This window comes from Lactuca saligna, chromosome 9 (assembly GCF_052625555.1).
Source record: "Lactuca saligna cultivar CGN05327 chromosome 9, ASM5262555v1, whole genome shotgun sequence".
Lineage (NCBI taxonomy): Eukaryota > Viridiplantae > Streptophyta > Magnoliopsida > Asterales > Asteraceae > Lactuca > Lactuca saligna.
The window spans coordinates 179,948,035-179,967,729 of NC_136425.1; the positions used below are offsets into that span (position 1 = coordinate 179,948,035).

The following is a 19,695-nucleotide window of genomic DNA, read 5'->3' on the forward strand; positions in this document are numbered from 1 at the left end:
TTTTCAGTCAAACAAATCAGTCACATTGATTAGTAAGCATGTTTTCTAAATAATTAGGGTTAATGACTTAGGAGGGTAATAAGGTTTTCAGTTTGTCCTTATTAGGTCACTAATGTTTTTTTGTGCGTATTAGACCAATATGGTTGTTATTACCGTTTAGAAATAATCATTTTTACCCGTTAAAACCGGTAAAATGACTATTTCTAAACGGTAATAACAACCATATTGGTCTAATACACACAAAAAAAAACCTTAGTGACCTAATACGGACAAGCTAGAAACCTTATTACCCTCCTAAGTCATTATCCCTTTTTAAAACATAAATAATTACATATAACCAAAAATATTATACACAAATCACTTCCATTTTGATATTAACCCACGCATTAAAATAGTTTAGCTTATAAAATCCTGAAATCTTAAACTTAAAAACCTCAAATCTTTAATCACAAATTCCATAATCATTAATTGCAAATTCTATAAATATAATTTTCTTAATTTCTAATCTTCGATCATCAATCATGTATTTTGTCTTTTTAGTTCGACATGAACCGGAAACCAGAAAAGAAAACAGTTCACACAGTTCCTTTAAAAAAGGGTTGAACTGATGTTATAAAACCAATAAAAACTGTTTGAACCATTGTATTGGACTTGGATCTCACTTAGCCTGATTCAACCAAAAAACGGTTTTTAAAATTTCAACTTCAAGGACAATTCAAAAAAATTAAGATATTAGAAATTTTTTGAAGTACAAAATCAAGACAATGAAAGTATAACAAATAGTAGATATAAAAATGATTTCATTTCAACCACCATTTATAGATTCATAAAAAACCAAATGACAAATAATCCTCAAAACTATGTTGATACATTAACTATGTTGATACATTTGTAGGAATTTGTAAGTTGTAAATAAGTCATTTACACAAAATGTCCCAACTTGTTTGCATATGTGGAGGCAAAGGAGCACCAAACTTGAGGCTTTTAATATCCCCAAAATCATGATCCGAACAAGAGACGTGGGCCCGCTTTAACGCAGAGGAGACATTGGGTAAAACCATTTTTTTACAATGCAAATGAAGGTTAGGTTGCTTATCGGAAATGCTCCCACTTTCTAAATCAAGCCCAAATGGAAGTAAATTCTTGTTGCAAACTTTGATTTTTTCTTCATGATTAGATGAAAATATTTGTTTCCATTTCTTGTGTGCTTGCCACCCGTATTTGTAGTCCCCAACTATCGGTGTTCCCAATACCTCCGCACAATGGACCCGCAACTTTGTTTTCAAAGCATTAGAAAAAGACAAAAAAACGTCAGGACATGACAGAACAAAACAGGTTTACTGTGTTTGACATTCATTGGACCAGGACATTGGTCTGGCATATGTACAAAAGACGTAAATGGCCTCTTCATGATCAGAAATAGGCTTCTAGAAAGTTTGTTGGTCTTGTCTAATTGTGGAAATAAAAAGTTGTGTGAAGTAGTGATGTGATGAATATAATACCTGATGTTTTCTACCGGTGAGTGGAGATAGCTCTAACCATGTAAGACCTGAAATAATTTTATAGAAAATGTAAATAAGCTTTGTGTTTATGAATAAAGTTGTTTTCGATACTGATTTTATGTACTCGTGTTTTTGTTAATAACCTTTTAATTCTTATTATATTGATATTTTATGTTAGATAATTTTTATATCTAATAAAAAGTTTGTATTTGGAAAAAAACATATGAACACTTATGAAGTTTCAACAGGAAGCTTCCCCATTTTACCACTTTATTTTTACTTCTTTGTAACTTTGCCACTAAAGTTTCAACAAACTTTTCCTCTTTATAATTTTGCAATTTTATTTTGACTTCTTAATTTTTTGCAACTAAACTTTCACTTTTACTCATTTACAACCTTTTTTCTTTATTCTTTATCATTTTCGTCTATCGTATTCTTCTATCTTTTATTATTATTTTTTTTTTTTCTAAAAAGATTCTGTTGCGACTTTTCTCACATGTTTTTTATATTTTCTCAAAAGTTCTCTGTTTCTTTAATCCATTTACAGTTTTGTCTCCCGATTTTTCAACATTATTCTATTTTGATACTTCTTTTTTCTTCTATTATCAACCCGAACTTTTAACATTCAGACTTTTGTCACATGTTTTCTAAAAAGTTGCACGGGCCTTTTCCTAGTTATTATAAATGGTTTTCAAAATCATTTACTTAAACAAGATGACTTTGATTATACCTTAATTAAATTTTAGATAAAAAAAATGAAATCAAAAATATGGATTCATGCAACCAGGTTAAAGTTGCATATTTTGTCCAAAAAAAAACATTTTATTGCATATTTGATCTAAAAAACACTTTGTTGCATTAATTAGGAAGAGAAAAAAAATTATAAATAAAAAAGAAACCATGAGTAGAGGATTCAAGAACTCGATATTCTGTAATGGCGTGTTGTGATTGCATTGTTGTGACATTTTCAACAACTGTAATCCGTTCTGATCTTCCATCATCCATAACCACCTACACACAAAAAAGAAATTAAATTCATAATATATATATATATATATATATATATATATATATATATATATATATATATATAATAAACTTTAATTACTAATCCCAAAAAGCTATTAATTCCAACCTTTCCAAGAGGAACTGAGATTAAACCTTGAGGACGCCTTGGAGTTCCAAGAACAAGTGCCCAATACTTTCTTTGAAGGATTCTTTTTTCACTCTTTAAATGCTATTTACAAAACACAACAAAATATATATTTAAAAAGATGGAAACTAATTTATCAAACTTTTACAGATTAAAAAAAAAACAAAAAGTTAATTACTTTACCATATTGGAAGCAACAAAAGTTTTCTCACGAAATACAGAATGAAGAACAGTAGCACTGAGTTGTGTTCTCCCCAACACCAAAATTCCACTACTATCTCTATCAAGCCTGTGCACCTAATAAATTACTAGTAAGCCCTGGAACAAAATCATTTTCATTACACAAAATGATAAAAACTTTTGTGAATTCAACAATCACATAGACTTCAAGTTGCAAACTGCCCAAAACAGTAAAAAGAAAATGTAAATTGGTTGTTGTTATGAGTAAAAAGTAGACTATAAACAGATATTGTTAATAGTTAATTAGTTGTTATTTATAAAAAGGACATGTAAAGTTGGAAAAGAACTCACCAGCCTAGGTGGTTCAGAGAAGTCATGTCTCAAATAAGTTCCAGCTAATTCATCTAAGCTTCTTTTTATTCCAATTCCACCCTGTAATTTATAACTGTAATCAGCATTTGGAGATATGATAATATATGCAGAGAAACCTAATAAATATGTGAATAGCTAATATAGTAATAACTTACTTGAACAGGCATTCCAGGAGGTTTATTGATGACTATAATTGCTGAATCCTGAACAGTTAAGTACACAGGAAACATGATCATCTATATGGTTGAAGTGAAAGAAAAAGGTGTTCTTTAAGAACCTTATATAACTCAAGATCATGAAGAAAATTTATTTCTTCTTCACTGCAATGGCACTCTGGTTTCTCAGTTGGTAATGATTGCACTGTGATAGGAAGATAAATGGTATCTCCAGGTTTCATTGAGTCTTTGGCTGACACCTGAGGAAATATATCAAGTAAGATGAAGATTTATTTATAAATGGAGACTGTTGAATCCAATTAGAATTAGGGAAAAAGTTGATTTTTTACCCTTTTGATTCGGGATCCTGGAGTTTGAACATCCTGATCAGAATTTGAATCTTCAGAAGTTTCGCGTCGTACCTTCAACATATCATTACAAAACAAGGAATTAGCTTTCAATTGACATGTTGTTAACTTGGTGTTAGCGCAGAAGATTATAACAAAAAGTAATCTAATGTCTATAAACATCAAGGCATTATGTTTTAGTAGAAATCTGATACCTGTCTCAAGCGAAAAAGCTTTTGAACAAGAGACCTCGGGAGCTGCGGGCAGCACCGCGTAACCCATTTAAGCGCTGTCGTGGTGCTTGCATCTTCTTCACTCGTTAATTGCCGTCTTCCGGCAATATCTTTCCCCAACGAAGCACCGTTAACGGTCATATTGAAAGGCGGCAAAGTTAACCACTTCCCTTTCCTGTTCTCGGTCTTCTGATCTTCCGGTTTGGATAAGGCGGTTGAGTAGTTTTTTGTTTGAACGGTGTGGTACGGCGCTGCTACAGTTCTGAAGCGACGTGATGCCGGAATAATCGGTGGCGATCTGAGTAGGGCTCGCCGGAGATGAGAAAAGACCGCCATATTTTGGGGTTTAGGGTTTAGGCTTGAAAACCGACGAGGATTACAGGACCGGTTTGTATTTCTGGGGTAGAAATGTCAAATCGAATAATATACAAAATGGGCCTATTAGCAAATGGGCCTATCTAAGTAAAAGCTTGACTCATTTAAATTTTAGGCCCAAGCTTCAATTGAGATTTTTTTTCGAATATACATGATCGATGTGAAGAAATGACTTGGTTTGGACCAGACTTGTTTTTTTTTCCCCCGAGCCTAAACGAGCACATTGTTACAGGCTGAATTTTCCTTGATCGTGTTGACCGAAAAGATAAAGACCATGCAACGAGATTAGCTTAGCTCCATGGCGTTGTTATGCTAGTCGTTAATGTTTAATTGAGTCATTGAAGATCTTGACAATGAAGGGGGTCGTAGCATTCTAGGGATACAAGTAAGGTCATATCATAAATGAAGATGATACACATTTTTGGTTATCAGAATTTTAAATGTTTAAAGAAAATATTATTTATAAATTTACTAATTTTCAAATTAAATAATACATTAAAAATCTCATAATACAAAATAAAATACCATAAATAACAAAGATAATTCATTTCACTAATATGTCAAATACAAATAATTATTCTAAAAGTGAGTAAATCATGTTATAAAAAAATGAACTCATTTATATACAATTGCATCATCTAGCTTACTATGTGCCAACAACTCTCTGTGTGTTTACTTTTGCTTAAGTCTCGTTTCCTCCAAAGCTTCTAATCATGCCAAAAATATGATATCTTGAGTCTCGTTTCAAGAACCAAAATCACCTTCAATCATCCAATTAAACTCTAATGTTGGTAGACTGGGAGTTCCATAATCAAGTTTACATCCATCACCTTCAATCACCCAATTAAACTCTAGATCTTCTGTTGTTTGAAAGAAATTGGTATTTGTAATCTATGAACAAAAAACGCAAAGACCAAGGTTAACATTTGTTATATAGAAAGCACAACTTGACATATGAATATATAATAAGCAACATAAACATTTTCATAAAAATGATATAGACAAATAAGTAAGAGTGATGATACTGATACCTTAATTACACCATTGGTGAACGAAATTTTAATTGGTTGATAGCAATACTTAACCTCTGAAAACAAATAAACAAAGGATCGCATCATAATTAGCTCAATGGTTTAAGCTACCAAATTACCTTTGAGAACCAGTCAGGTCTACCAAATTTAACCTTCCAAACCGAAGGTGAGTCACGGAATCCTTTTCCCAATGACTTTCCACAATGCAGGTGAAAACACTATGTGATTGGCTGCTCTTGCTGTTCATATCTGTTCTTGCCACTTTTATATTTGCAGCACCCTGATAAAGCATGAAAACTAATTTTAAAAAATAAATAAGGGCAAATTTTGGAAATTGAAAGACATACTTCCCTCTAAAGTTCTCATCTGGTAAGACATATTTTGACACGCACCCCCTTGTAGCAATCTTCTCTATATTTTTATTTAAATCTTCTACATATTCCTTTAGCTTCTTAATTACATCTAGCACACTGAAATCATATCACACTGTGGTTAAGGGATTCTTGTATGAAAACCCCAAAAAGGATTTCGAAGCCAAGTTGAAAATCAGTGAATTTTATTTGTCCAAGGAACTAATTTCGAACCAATTAAATTGCGACTAATAAAAGATTCGTAATTGAAATTACTTACCATGCTAAGACCAACAGGAACTAATTTCCAACCAGGGCGCATTCTAGGATCCATGGATTTCATTTGTCCAAGGAGTGTTTGGGCATCTTCTTCCTTGAAACAGAATAGCTCTAGAGACTTCACATGATTTCTATTGAAACAGTTTCAATATATTGGTAATTATACTTAAATTTGTATCTTATTGTAGGGTAAATTTTAGTTGTATCTTTTGAAGACTTAGAGTGGGGGAGGGGGAATTAGTAGGCTAATTTTTGTTATAAATAGCGTTGGGTGTGTATTGTGTAATGTGTTGGCTTTTATGATTTCTTCTAAAAAACTTGGTATTATTTTGCTCAACATGGTATGATATGTGGGTCTAAATGAAGTTGTGTACATGTTAAAATATTATAAGAGACCGTTTAAGATCCCATCAAATAGAACCCAAATCCACATTTGAAAACTCTATTGATAAGTATGATGTCAGCTGTCTTTTAAGAATAATGAGTTTTATAGTTTTATTATACACTGGACCGCATCAAACAGAACCAAAATCCACATTTTCCTTTTTTTTATAGTAGGGTGTTACAGGAAATGAGAATGAATGAGTTAGCACTTATTTGGATGACTAGCTTATGAGGATGAGATAAATCATCCCATACATAATTAACTTGCTTTTCATATCCCAAAGTCTCTAGTTCTGTTGAACCTGAAAACATTAGTCATGATTGAAATTGAGTCCTTCATGTGAAGAAGTTTGATAGTATGTTATTGATGCATCACGCAAATAATTACCAACCCTTTTACAAGTTTTCAACACCAACTAGATTAAACCACTCATGTACAAACTTCAATCATTTAAAACCAATCAAACAATTGATAAAATTAAGATTTCCAAACTTCGTGTATTTACTAGTGTTCTAATGGACAATAAACAAAAAACTCAGATGAAATCTTGAAGCATAATGATCTAAGAATTCCAGAAATTGTAAAGATTTGACAGAAAAGGGAAAGAAGTAGACCTGTAACAATGGTAGTTAAGACCTTGCCATCAACTCCTTCCGTTAGCTAAGTCTCTAGTTTTGTTGAAACGATTAGCCAAGTCATCCTTTACTTTTTATATTTTCTTTCAAGAACACAAAAAAAAGGTGACACTAAAAATGGAAAATTGAAGGTTTTTTTAGTGGTGATTTTCTATGAATATGATTGTGCCTAGTTATGCCAATAGAGCATCAATTATATACCAAGAGGTTGGGTATCACATATGACCTTAAACAGGTATCTTTAAGGGAAATATGTAAATACATAAGAAGTCCTTCCACTATTCAAATTTTGGTTAGGAAAGTCTTTGTTTTTCCACCTTATTAAGATGATAAATGTAACGAAATTTGTTCATTCTTTATTTAAGCAAATTTATGGAGGTAGAACATTCTAGATAAGTTGAGTCTTGACCTTTTATTTCACACATGGATGGTTGTTTCAAGTTTAAAAAAGTTATCACCCGTATGTAAAATCTGTGCTTGTATGAATCATATAAATTTTATAGATTTCATTCTTTATTTTCCATCATTAATATCAAATCTGAGTACTTATGTTATGAATATTTTCAAGTAAATAATCTACAGACTAATATAACTAAGATCGTATTCAATATAATGAGAGACTTAGAGCAACCATTTATAATGTTTTCATAGCATATTGCTTTCATTTCTTTTGAAGCTATACCAAATGGTTAAATTTTATACGCAATTTCAGTAACAACATAATGTTAAAATATGTTGGAGAAGCTATAGAAACTTGAATCTTGAATGTGATAGGTTTGACTCACCTGTTGACCAGCCTTGACCGATATTTGACCTCTCAAAGAGAATATTTAATCATTGGAGAATAGTTAAACCCATTTGATCTCATATGCATAATCTTCATTATTTATACTAGGGCTATGATTAGTTTGAAATTTATGTACGTATATGTCAGGAAAGAACGCTATGAAGGGCATTTTGGAAATTAACCATATTGTGAAAAATAGCGGTTTTAGAGCTTACCAAGTCTGCTATTGGAATAAAGACAAGATTTTGACCACGAAGCCATGAGAATGCTCTTGATCCAAGAATCCAAAAAGCCTAGATGAAATCATTGAGTATAACTGGATAAGGGGAGAGGTTTTTTGTTTGGAAGAATCACTTACTCTTGGACTTGCAGAAACTCGTTAGTCACATATTCTTCTGACCTATTCTGGAAAAGGATAAGGAAATCCGCCTACTTCTCAGTTATCATCACCAAAATACTTCTGAACATGAAGTGGAAGAAAACCCCAAAATTCAGAAAACAACTAGAGAAAGAAAAAGGAAGAGTCACCAAAAGATTGTGGAATCGACATGCTCAGGAAGAATATTAATGTAATTTCTCAAAGAAAAGGGCAGACTCTCAATGGATTTAATCCATCACACACCCTACCGATTTTAGAAGTTGAAATTGTATATGTGTTTTCGAAGTTGAAACTGTATCTCCATGGCTTTAATCCTCCAAAACGACTTCATTTCGACCTGATAAACACTACACGAGAAGATGCTCTGCTGCAATGGTTGATTTTAACCTAGATACAGTAAGAAATCAGAACACGTCAATGGAGTAGGGGCGATTTTTTTCATTGCCAAAAACCTAAGTGTTATGAGAGAGATTAAGAGAGGTGAAAGATTAGTCTGGTTTTTAGGGTAATGAATAAGGTTGTGGTTTGTTGGTGGCGGTGGGGGAGAAGAAGATAGCTCCGACGAAGGTCAATGGTTGTGTCTAGGGTTAGAGAGAGAGAGAGAGGAGTGAGAGTGGCCGGATAGAGCGAACTGACCGTCGGAGTAGAGAACGACGTCTTGAACAAAGTGAGAGTGGCCAGTGAGACGGTGATGTGCGACACCATAGGTTTTGTCTTCCATGGTGAGGCACCAAACGATGATTGATTTGTCACAATAAGAGGTGACGATCATTTCGGAGTTGTCGATTGGAGTGGCGATTGCGGTGACCCAATCGGTGTGGGCCCTCATCGTGCCGCGGAGTACCAATGAGTCTGCCATTTTTGTGCTACTGTAAGCTCCTCTCGGATGATATACAAGAGGCTGAGCAGAAGCGAAGGTTAGAGATGCCATCATCTCCCTCACAATTCTATTAAGTTCATTGGTAAAGGATTATAGAAGGAGAAGAAGGAGATAAATGGCGGGGTGTTTAATTTTTTGAGATTTCGTTTCCCGGCTATTGAAAAAATTGGAGAACATGCCCCTTCATTAAAAAATATAAAACGGCACCTTTAGAGGAAACCCTTTTTTCATTAGGTGCCTTTAGTGTTTTTTTAAACACTAATCTAAGGGCACGCCAAAATATGTGTCCTCTATCCTTCGGTTTTTGGAAACCTGACATTGTTTTTATGGACACACAAGAATGCGTATCCTAAATCTGCGAGTGTCGTTGTTTGCACGTCATTAAAGGGTATTTTTCTTGTAGTGTAATATGCATGCCAAATTCATTGATAACTTCTTAGTACATATTGTTTTGAGAAAATTTGACCTCACAAGGTTCTACATTACATCAATGCAAAAGATAGTTTTGACAGCACAAAAGCCCTTTGAATAGTGTAATCACTTAGTCGCAGGGTTAACCTACATACAAACGAGTAGCACCAACACATGCTCGAAACCCTATACTACGAAGATTTGTGAGCAGTAATGAGTCCTACTCACGACGATCCTTCCCTGGTGGAGCTTGGGATGATGTCAATGCACCTTGCAGTTGTGCTAACCTCCGTTCGGTTGCAAACATTCTCTCCTCAAGCGCTGTGTATCTTTCCCATACTCCCTTGTTTCTGCTCGAGCAGCGAGAAGGTCCTGAATGAGTTGGTCTCTGTAGTGGGAGTCTCGTTCTAGGTCTCTGGTGCGAGCAGTGGTAGACTCTATGATGGAACTTAGCTCCTGGACCTGATCGGTCGTCATCCTACCGCGATCATCCATAATCGCTATCTGTCGAGTCATGACTGGGAGGGCTCTATCAGCCGGTCCCCCGTGGCGGAGGTCGTAGTAACCATGTTGGTCACCATATGGTGACCGTTGGTGTTGTTGTCGGCTCCACCTCTCGATCGTTGTTGCCCAACGGGGCTCAGGCCCGTTGTAGCCAAAGCGATTTGCAGGTACCCTCGCGATGTAAGGAGGGTTAAAGACTTCTAGTTCTTCTTCACTTTCATCCTCATCCATGTCTATCTTGACGTCTTCCTCTTCTTCTTCATCATCTTCCTCATCCTCTTCTTCCTCGAGTTCCTCTTCGGGATCTTCTTCGATTGGTTCCTCGGTCTCTTCTTCAATCCATCCGGCATTTCCCTGATTGGGAAAGTATGGGTCTCCTGGTAGGTGAAATCTTGCCATGTCGTCTGTGCGAGAATAAGGGTGTAAGTAGCATGTAACGGTTGATAATAATAATAATATTGTGTTATAGAAATCATACAAATACTCCTATAGTATTTTAAATGTTTAGATTTGGTCCTTAAAGCGTTCTTTGTAGAGTGAAGTTGGGTTATTAGATTTGTTGATTTGTTGCCCACTACGAGTATCCCCTAGTATGCGTAAATCACTCCTCGGACAGATATAGTTGATCAGGCTATATCCCTCCCAAACTCGATTCACATATACCAAGGCGTACTTATGGTGTACAACTCCTCTTCTTTTACTTTATGTTCTCCTAGTTATGACACGACGCGAGTATGTAATGAATGTAGGTATACTTTTAAACGAGAAAACTATTTATTTTCTAAAAGTATAACCCATTAAAATGTTTTAAAATCAGAGACTTTTAGTCCCAAATGTCTTTATAGTTTGTATATCTTATGTGGTTTGATATACTTAATTCACTATAAACCGTGCTCTGACACCAATCTGTCACACCCCCAAACCAAGGATGGCGGAAACGTCTGGGGGTGGAGGATTTCATGTATAGTATCATAACCACAATTGCGATAGTAATTTAAGCAAACACAACCAACATATATATATATATATATATATATATATATATATATATATATATATATATATATATATAATTGAAAGAGTTACATCATTGTATGAATTACATGTTTCCAAATCAATTACAATATGTTGTCAAAATATGAAATGTTGACGCCTTAACGTCCCATCCTCAAAATGCACTTGGTTACCTGTTTAGTGATTTCTTGAGAATACAAGTTGTTTGAAAAAGTATCAACACAAAGGTTGGTGAGTTCATAAGCTTTTGTTTTAAACTTGATAAAAGCCTTTCTCTTGTAAATGTCATGTTTGTTCCAAAAAAATATGATATTTTCCTTAAAATGTGTAATGTTGTCTTATATCCAAAGACCGAAATGTATAAGTAACTTTTCTTACTTATAGAAAATAGTGTAAGTTTAAATCGACATAAACGCGTTTGAATTCAATGAAATTCCCGTAAATTCTTATGTTTGTTAATACTTTCTGTTAGTTATTATAACCATGCTATGACCTAGTTGTCCTGAAACGATGTTCTTCAGGCGTCGGAAATGTTTATGACATTTGTCACCCCAGACCTGCCGGTCTAACTATTGCATTCAGTTAAGGTGTGAGTTTGTCAAACCCAATATAGATCTATATACAACTATCACGCCCTCCCTCCAAGAGACTCTGGTTACAATACAGGACTTATTGGTAAATGTGAAGTAAATGTCTCACAAATTCATTAACGAATTTACGTGTAGTGTAATGAAAATCCCTTTTTATATAAATGTACCATTTTTATATGAGTGAGTTATGCAATGTATCATAAACTATACCCATTATGGTTTATCAAAACAAGGGTAGTAGTGGTAGTGTACGTAAACTATATTCAACATAGTTTATTCAAATGTTTGTGTGAAATGGATATACTTTGATTATAATAATTTTGTTATCCTTTATATTCCATATATATATATATATATATATATATATATATATATATATATAAATCCCTTTATTAACTGATGCATGTCTATATACCAAGACAAAATTTCATTTATTTGCAATAACATACATTCACATAAAGATATACACCTTGCTTAACATGTTACAAGGTGATATGAAATTGTTAGCATTTTTCTGTTATTAACAGTTTCTATTACTGTTCTTAGAAAATTTATAAAAACTTCATAACAGATCCAAATCAGAATTTGTAAATTCTGGGAGTTTGGAAAATGAGTTTAGTTTGTTCATAAATTTTTCCATGATTTTTAGTGACCTCCAACTTAGGTGAAAACGTTCATAAACACAGACTAGTCCGAATTGGTTCTTGAAATGATAGGCAGTTTTGTAAAAATCACTATAAATTGTAGAAAAATCGTATGGAAATGTGCAAGTAGCCATTTTAAAGCTAAGAACTTGAACTCTTTTCACCTCGTATATTTTTGAAAACTAAAATGTTTTAGTTGACCAAAACAGTCCGTGAATGGAGTCCAACTTTTCTGATGTAAGCTGTTAGAAACATTTATTTGTGTTCTTGGTGATTTAACTTGTATTCCCCCCCCCCCACACACACACACACACTTAAAACTTAAGAAAATATGAAAATACAGGGAGTATTAACTCACCTAGAGTGATTTTGGTGGATGGATGTTGGAGAAAAGAAGTTTTCAACTCAAAAACACTTGAAGGATTACTTTGAAGATTCAAGAATCTAACACAATAATGATGGAGTTTATGTAAGCAATCAATGATTTGAGTAAGATGAAGTGTAATTATCACAGGGAGGATGAATTAATCTTACCAAGAGTGTAAGGAAGCTTGATGATCAACCTTGAAAATCCAAAATTGAGGGAGAAAGTTTGAGAGAAAACTTGAGTTTGATCTTTGATGAAATGTGAACAAGTGAGTGAGAATGAGGAGAGAGAATGAGTTGTTCCAGCTCTTAGACGTGGGAGAGGCTGAAAATTGATTGTAAAGGTACAAGAAAGTGACAAGGTATGGTGGGGAGGTGTGTGGGTAAGTCATGGAGTTGGTATGGGAGGTTGCTTGTGTCATAAACTAAAGAAAAGTCAACACTCCACCTCTTGCACTTCCCCCACTATTCTTGGATAAGTTTTTCATTAAAAATGTGATTAATTAATACATATGGGTCTTAATATGCTAAAATAAAGTTTTGGGTGAAAATCCCGCTTTAAAATGATTAAAAACGGGCTTAAAATGAAGTCGTGGTCGAAAATCAGGAAAAAGGGGTGTTTCCTGCGAAGCCCCTCGGACCTGGCTCTAGAGGCTTCGGGCTTCGTATCCTGAGGCTTCGTGCTTCGGATCTGGGGCTTGAGGCTTCGGGATTCGGTCCTAAGGCTAGAGCTTCGGGCTTCGTTTCCTGAGGCTTAGGCTTTGGACTTCGGTTTTGGGGCTTAGGCTTCGGACTTCGGTCTTGAGGCTTGAGCTTCGGGCTTCATTTCCTGAGGCTTAGGCTTCGGACTTCGATTATGGGGCTTAGGCTTTGGACTTTGGTCCTGAGGCTTGAGCTTTGGGCTTCGTTCTTGGGGCTAGAGGCTTCGGCCTTTGCATCCTTGAGCCTATTTTTCTCGTTTTTACCCCGTTATAAGTCGTTTTTAACCCAGTTAAAGGTCGGGATGACCCGAATGATTACAAAAAGTTACGGGAACTTTTGAGAGAGATTTGGAAGAGATTTCAAATAGAAAGAGATAGAGTGAAAACGATTGAGGGAGGTTTCGTTTGTGACCTTTTTTAATGTCCAGCTTCGCAATGCAAGGTCCGTAAACCCCATTAAGCCATGTTTTAGTGTCCTACACACTCCCGATGAGTGTGTAATAGTGTTTTATCGCTTTGGTTCAATGTTTAGCATTATCACGGCTATGGAAATTCTAACTTACGAATTTTCCAATGATGTTTTCTCATTAAAATAGTGAGTTGTTTAGTATTACACAATGTAAACCCTAATACACAAGGGCTAATTGAGTCGTCCGGTTTGACTTGTTGACTTTGTTTGACTTGTACTTGACCCAAAATTGACTATTGTCACAATAACACACATCAAATTATAAACAAATAAGACCCTTCGGTCAATAAAGTACTAAGACCCTCTGGCCTACAATGTACTAAGACCCCCTGTCAATAATGTACTAAGACCATCCAGTCTACAATGTACTAAGACCCTCCGGTCAATAATATAAATAAGATCCTCCAGTCAATAACACGAATAAGACCCCCCGGTCACACATAAATTACCACACGGGTAAGTATAGTGAGAAGACTCACCTCAGATGGCGAACAAATCCTATAAATGTTGCTTTTGTATTCCGACCTCTAACACTGAGCCAAACCCACAATTAACCTCATTAGGATCTAAGACCAAACCTTCACATATTAGGTCTAAATATGGGCCACCAACCCGATCCATAAATAACCCAAGCCCATTGGGCCCATCAAGGCCTAATACCAAATGGGTCCATAAAGGTCCACTAATGGCATAACTATGGCCCAATTTTTCAAATTGGGCCCAAATCCTCATATAGGCCTTACCCTAAGGCCCATATAAATAATCTAGTCCACATGATTATTCTTGGATGACCCATCAATAGCCCAATTAATCACCAAAGCCCAATAGAAAGGCCCAATTCAAGGCCCAAGTAAAATTAGGGTTTTCACATAAAATGACAATTAGGGTTAAGTGTTTCTCACTTAACCCATTAAGGACTTAACCATTAAGCCCATCACTCTACTAGTCCATTCATATAATGAAGTCGAACATAATTCACAATATCAATTTAACAATCCAACCGCGGGTCTCGGTAAATACCAAACTAACGTTCCTAAAATTAGGGTTTTCTAAAACCTAATTAGAGTTTCCCACCCAATCACCATCTAGCTAGTCGAGATCAATCATTTGGGCCGATTAGGGTTTCTGTGACAACCCGATATTTCAACTCTTTGTAATGGCCTAATAGGTCAAGTATTGTAACCACTTTTGAGTTAATAAAATTAACGTTGATAATAAAATATCCAAAAAGTTTCTATTTAACTACCTACTATGTTTTATATCATTAAACCGGGATCGTACGTAGAAAGAATGCCTAAACCTGGCTTCGTATATTGAAGTTAAGATTTTTCCAAATTTGGCTTAGCATCAGACAACTAAAAACTCGAATCGGAGATCGGGCGACTTTTGGCCGGAATGACCTAAACGAGAATCGAAGGTCTCGACATTGGTATTTCAGCGGTAAAAAGTCTGGCAAAAACCGACGTCAGATAAAGAAGTTATGAATTGTTTAAAGAAATTTCTTAATCACGACATTTTATAAATAAATAATAAAAATAATTTTGGAATTTGCCGACGGAATCTAAACGAAAGTTTTAGAGTATGGTCTCACCTTTGCGGGGATATAAAGAACCTCGAAAACGGAGTTTGTATGAAGAAGATATGAATTTTTGAAGTTTATTAAATAAATTATATATTTATTTAATTCAAAATCCAGTATTATCCGATGGGGGAGTCAGCGTACTCATCCGAGTTACGCGCCGCGAAACCCCGTACGCCCCGCGTACGCGAAGGCCTTGGCCTCGGATTGTCCACGTCGCGCCTGTGCAAACTACCGACCCGTCCCATCCGAGCTCCGAGGCAGTCGAGGACTCGGTCACGCATGACGTATGCGTACGCCCAGCGTATGTGCGTACGCCCCGCGTAACGAGGCCTCTTAGCCTCCTATAAATAGAGGTGCGAGGGTTCTGGAAAATTTACCCCATCTCTCTCATTTCTCTCACGATATTGCCTCGATTTCCGTGCCCGCACTACCCCGAAGCCCTAGTCATTTTGTGCAAGTCCCGAAGGTCGATTTTACTCCCGAGATTCCCGAGAATCCCGAGAAAAATCCGTTTCCCGAGACGAAACTCTGCCCGGTTTTTCCATCTCGCTATCTTCAAACTTTCAAGTGAGTTCCTACACCTTAATTAACCCTTTTTAAATATTCTAAACGCTTTTATATGCTTTCTAAGGGGGGGGGGGGAATACAAGTAAAACACACGACTACTATCGGGTGTTATATATATAAAGATTATTATACGCTTTTATTTAGTAGAATCATATGTGATTTATAAACTTTATAGGGAACTCCCGTATACAAAATATATTACAATAACATTCTATCTTTAAAACTATAAATTGTTGTAATGCATGTATAAACTAAACATTTTTCCTAGATTTAAAGTATATGTGTCTATCTTAGGCTCTACAAAAATCTATGCTTTCATAACAAGTGATTCCTTTTCTAGATATTCTAAAACAAACGAGGCACACTTTTAGAAAACTATAGCAGGTATAGTTTTATGAGGATATTGCTAACTTTTACATACTAGAAACACGATTTTCAAGAAATCACTTTCATGTACAATAACAAATGAACATTTCAACACGTAAATATGTTTTTATACTACGGTTCTGTGAGACATTAACTTCATGTACGTTCGAGTACACATTTCAAGTCCTTTATTATATACCAGAATCCCTTGGAGGGGGAGCATGGTGTTTGTGTATAGATCTATACGGGCTTGACAACCCGTGCCCTGACTGTTAGCTACAGTCCACCATTTGGGGTGACAAACGTCATAACATTCCAACGCCTGAAGAACGTTATGTATAGGCATCCCGAGTCAATAGTATGGTTATAAAACTCACATGAGGTATTAAAAATACATTGATTTATGAGGTTTTCAAACATATTGGTTATTTTTACACTTACATACATTTTTGGACACAAACTTTGGTCTGGAAGGAAGACTACTTTTATACTAGTAGAAAATATAGGATTTTCTAAACACAAACAAACAAGGACAAGATATTTCATTTCATACAAACATTGTCATTAAATACTTATGAAACTCACCAGCTTAAATGTTGATCTACTCTTTCAAAATTACTTGTATGTCCCAGGGATTCCGTAACTACAGGTATCATTATGCTTTTGATGAAGGGATGTTGCGGTGCCAGTTTAATCTCATATTTTGACATCATATTGTAATTGGATTTGAACATGTAACTTTTGACAAATGTAAACTTTCAATTATATATATGATGGTTGTATTGCTTTCTTTACTATGTATTCATTTGTTACGTTACCACATGAAGTCATCCGCCCCCGAATGTTTCCGCCGTTCAGGTTTGGGGGTGTGACAGATTGGTATCAGAGCAATGTTTATAGTGAACTAAGTATATCGAACCTCATAAGATATACAAACTATAAATGCTTAGGGACTCAAAGTCTCTGACAAAAGTTTTTGTACCTAAAATCATTATTTCACATAAATAGATTATTTTAGGTTATAAAAATCCGAAATACATGGATGCAACGACACACTTTTAGGATAAAGAACTATACAAAAAGTTTTAGGACAAGTTGGACACTACGACTAATTCTCGAGATATGTAATCAAATTTGGGACGAATATAGCCTGATAAACTATGTTTATCCGAAATTTGACTAACGTATGTCAAGGAATGATCGTAGTGAGCAACAAGTCAAAACTTAACAAAATAGACACTAGTATCTAACGTACAAATTAAATACTATACGAGTATTTGGTGCATACACTAGATTAATTAGTATTACATGTCTCAAGTTTTATTCAAATCTTATAAACCTATTCTCGTATAGTCAAATGGTTGGATTTCACCCGCATGGAGACCCCTACTACCCACAACAAGGCAACGGAGGTTGGATTGAAGAGGATCCGGAGGAGGACGAAGAGCCCATTGAGTTGGATGGCGGGGACGACTCTGGGACAGACTCGGAACCGGAAATAGTCAACCCTTCACCTATTAGGAAGAAATTTCTAGGACCGACTCCCGTTTGGGGAAGTCACCTCGTCCACTGGAGCCAACAACAAGGGATACGCTCTCCTTACAGAATGTGTCGAGACTTCTACGACATTAGGAACGGGGGTTCAACCGACCGAGCACTTCCAACAATGGTAGGTAAACTGGCAAACCAGTCCTACCAATCGGGGGTTCAAGCAAACCGAATCCGAGAGGTCAACGTGGAATTACAAATCCAGACTACCGATATCAACCACCTAGAGATGTTGCAGAACGACATCCACCTCCGCGCCAAAGCATTCCAAGCACAAGCGAATGCAGCCTTCGCAGAATTGAGGGAACAACAAGCCGCCCTTGATAGGCGTCTTATGGAGTCGAAGCAATCATATGCAGAATCGAGCTCCAAGCGCAACACACGTTGCAAGTAGTACTTGTGAAAACCTCAAATTTTGTTATAACTTAGGACCTCGGCTAAAAGTATTTAAATTTATCGAACTTTGTAATCGGAGACCCTTATAAGGGTCAAATTTTCATGATCATTGTATCAACTTTTATATTAATATAAGTGACACTATTATTACTACGTTGAGTATTTCGTTCAAACCTTGAAAAGTCATCGAGAAACCAAATACTTGTTTCATACTTTCAGTCTTACAAATAACTTTCATTCTTCTATTTTTCATGCTATCATTTGTTGTTGAACTATGGCAATTTGGTTCATGAGACACATTCATTTTTCACTTATTCTTATCCATATCATCATCTTTTAAACGTATAGTTAAAGATGCCGCCACGCAGAAATACCAGACGTAACCCTATCAATAAAACACTGATACCACCACCTCCACCTCCTCAATTTGATGCGGTCATGTTCCAAGCAGTAGTCACTGCAGCGGTAGCAGCTGCCATGTCACAACTCAATAACTCGAGTACTAATGACTCGAGAACTGGCACACACCTATCCAACCATGGCGAGAGTCATGGGCAACCCCGAGAATGCACTTATAAGGACTTTACTAATGCCAAACCCCGTATGTTTTATGGAACTGGTGGTGTGATGGCTCTGAGACAGTGGATTGAAAGGACATAATCAGTCTTTGAAATCTGCTCCTGCCCCAAGCACAACAAGGTCAAATTTGCAACCTTCACACTCATTGATAGAGCTTTAACTTGGTGGAACGGACACGTTAAAGTACTTACTCTAATAGTGGCAAACTCCATAAGCTGGGAGAGCCTCAAAGCCATGATGATGAGAGAATACTGCCCACGGGGAGAGATTCAAAAGCTCGAACATGAACTCTGGACTCTCGGAATGGTTGGTACCGACTTCGCAACATATACCAACAGATTCTGCGAGCTGACAATCCTTTGCCCAGATATGATTGCTCCTGAGAGCAAGAAAATAGAGAGGTACAGATGGGGACTGACGCCCCAAATACGGTCAAGCGTGTTAGCTTCCAAACCTGACACCTTTGAAAGTGCTAAGGAACTGGCATAATCTCTGATTGACTACGGAGGCCATCAGAACTCAACCGTTTCTGCACCAGAACCACAGAGAGAAAACAACAACAACAACAACAACAACAACAACAACAACAGGAAGAGAGTATGGAATAAAGGAAAGGGTGGGTCTTCCCAAGAATCCGCAAAGAAACAACTGGTTTCAGTGAATGCTGCCACGGTACCTACTACAGCTCCTACAAATACCTACACAACAAAGCCTTATGTAGGTAACCTTCCAAAGTGCACCAAATGCACTTACCACCACCATGAACCTTGTCGGGAAATGCAGTGCGCCAACTGCAACAGAAAGGGACACACAACTCGTTTCTGCAAGGATCCCGCAAAGCCGATCACTCAAGTTCCCAGTGCGGGTATAGGCCAGACTTGCTACGGTTGTGGCGAGGTGGGCCACTACAAGAGG

At 36.2% G+C, this 19,695-nt stretch overlaps 1 protein-coding gene across 1 annotated transcript; it reads right to left on the reverse strand.

Moving 5' to 3' along the window:
* Positions 1 to 785: 785 nt before the first annotated feature.
* Positions 786 to 4,323, reverse strand: LOC145018210 (Pseudouridine synthase family protein). Its single transcript, XM_078976115.1, has 10 exons — positions 3,925 to 4,323; positions 3,713 to 3,784; positions 3,485 to 3,622; positions 3,363 to 3,410; positions 3,187 to 3,267; positions 2,839 to 2,952; positions 2,638 to 2,739; positions 2,402 to 2,513; positions 1,503 to 1,549; positions 786 to 1,274 (listed from the first exon to the last, which is right to left on the reverse strand). The coding sequence occupies exons 1-10, from the start codon at positions 4,276 to 4,278 to the stop codon at positions 918 to 920; spliced, it is 1,425 nt and encodes a 474-aa protein (XP_078832241.1). The 5' UTR covers positions 4,279 to 4,323; the 3' UTR covers positions 786 to 917.
* Positions 4,324 to 19,695: the final 15,372 nt, after the last annotated feature.

Coding starts and splice junctions, on each gene's coding strand:
- LOC145018210 (XM_078976115.1), bottom strand. CDS start 4,278: ATGGCGGTCTTTTCTCATCTCCGGCGAGCCCTACTCAGATCGCCACCG. Junction 2,740..2,838: donor CTTTTGTTGCTTCCAATATG/GTAAAGTAATTA, acceptor TTTTGTAAATAG/CATTTAAAGAGTGAAAAAAG. Junction 1,550..2,401: donor TCTTGAATCCTCTACTCATG/GTTTCTTTTTTA, acceptor AAATTATTTCAG/GTCTTACATGGTTAGAGCTA.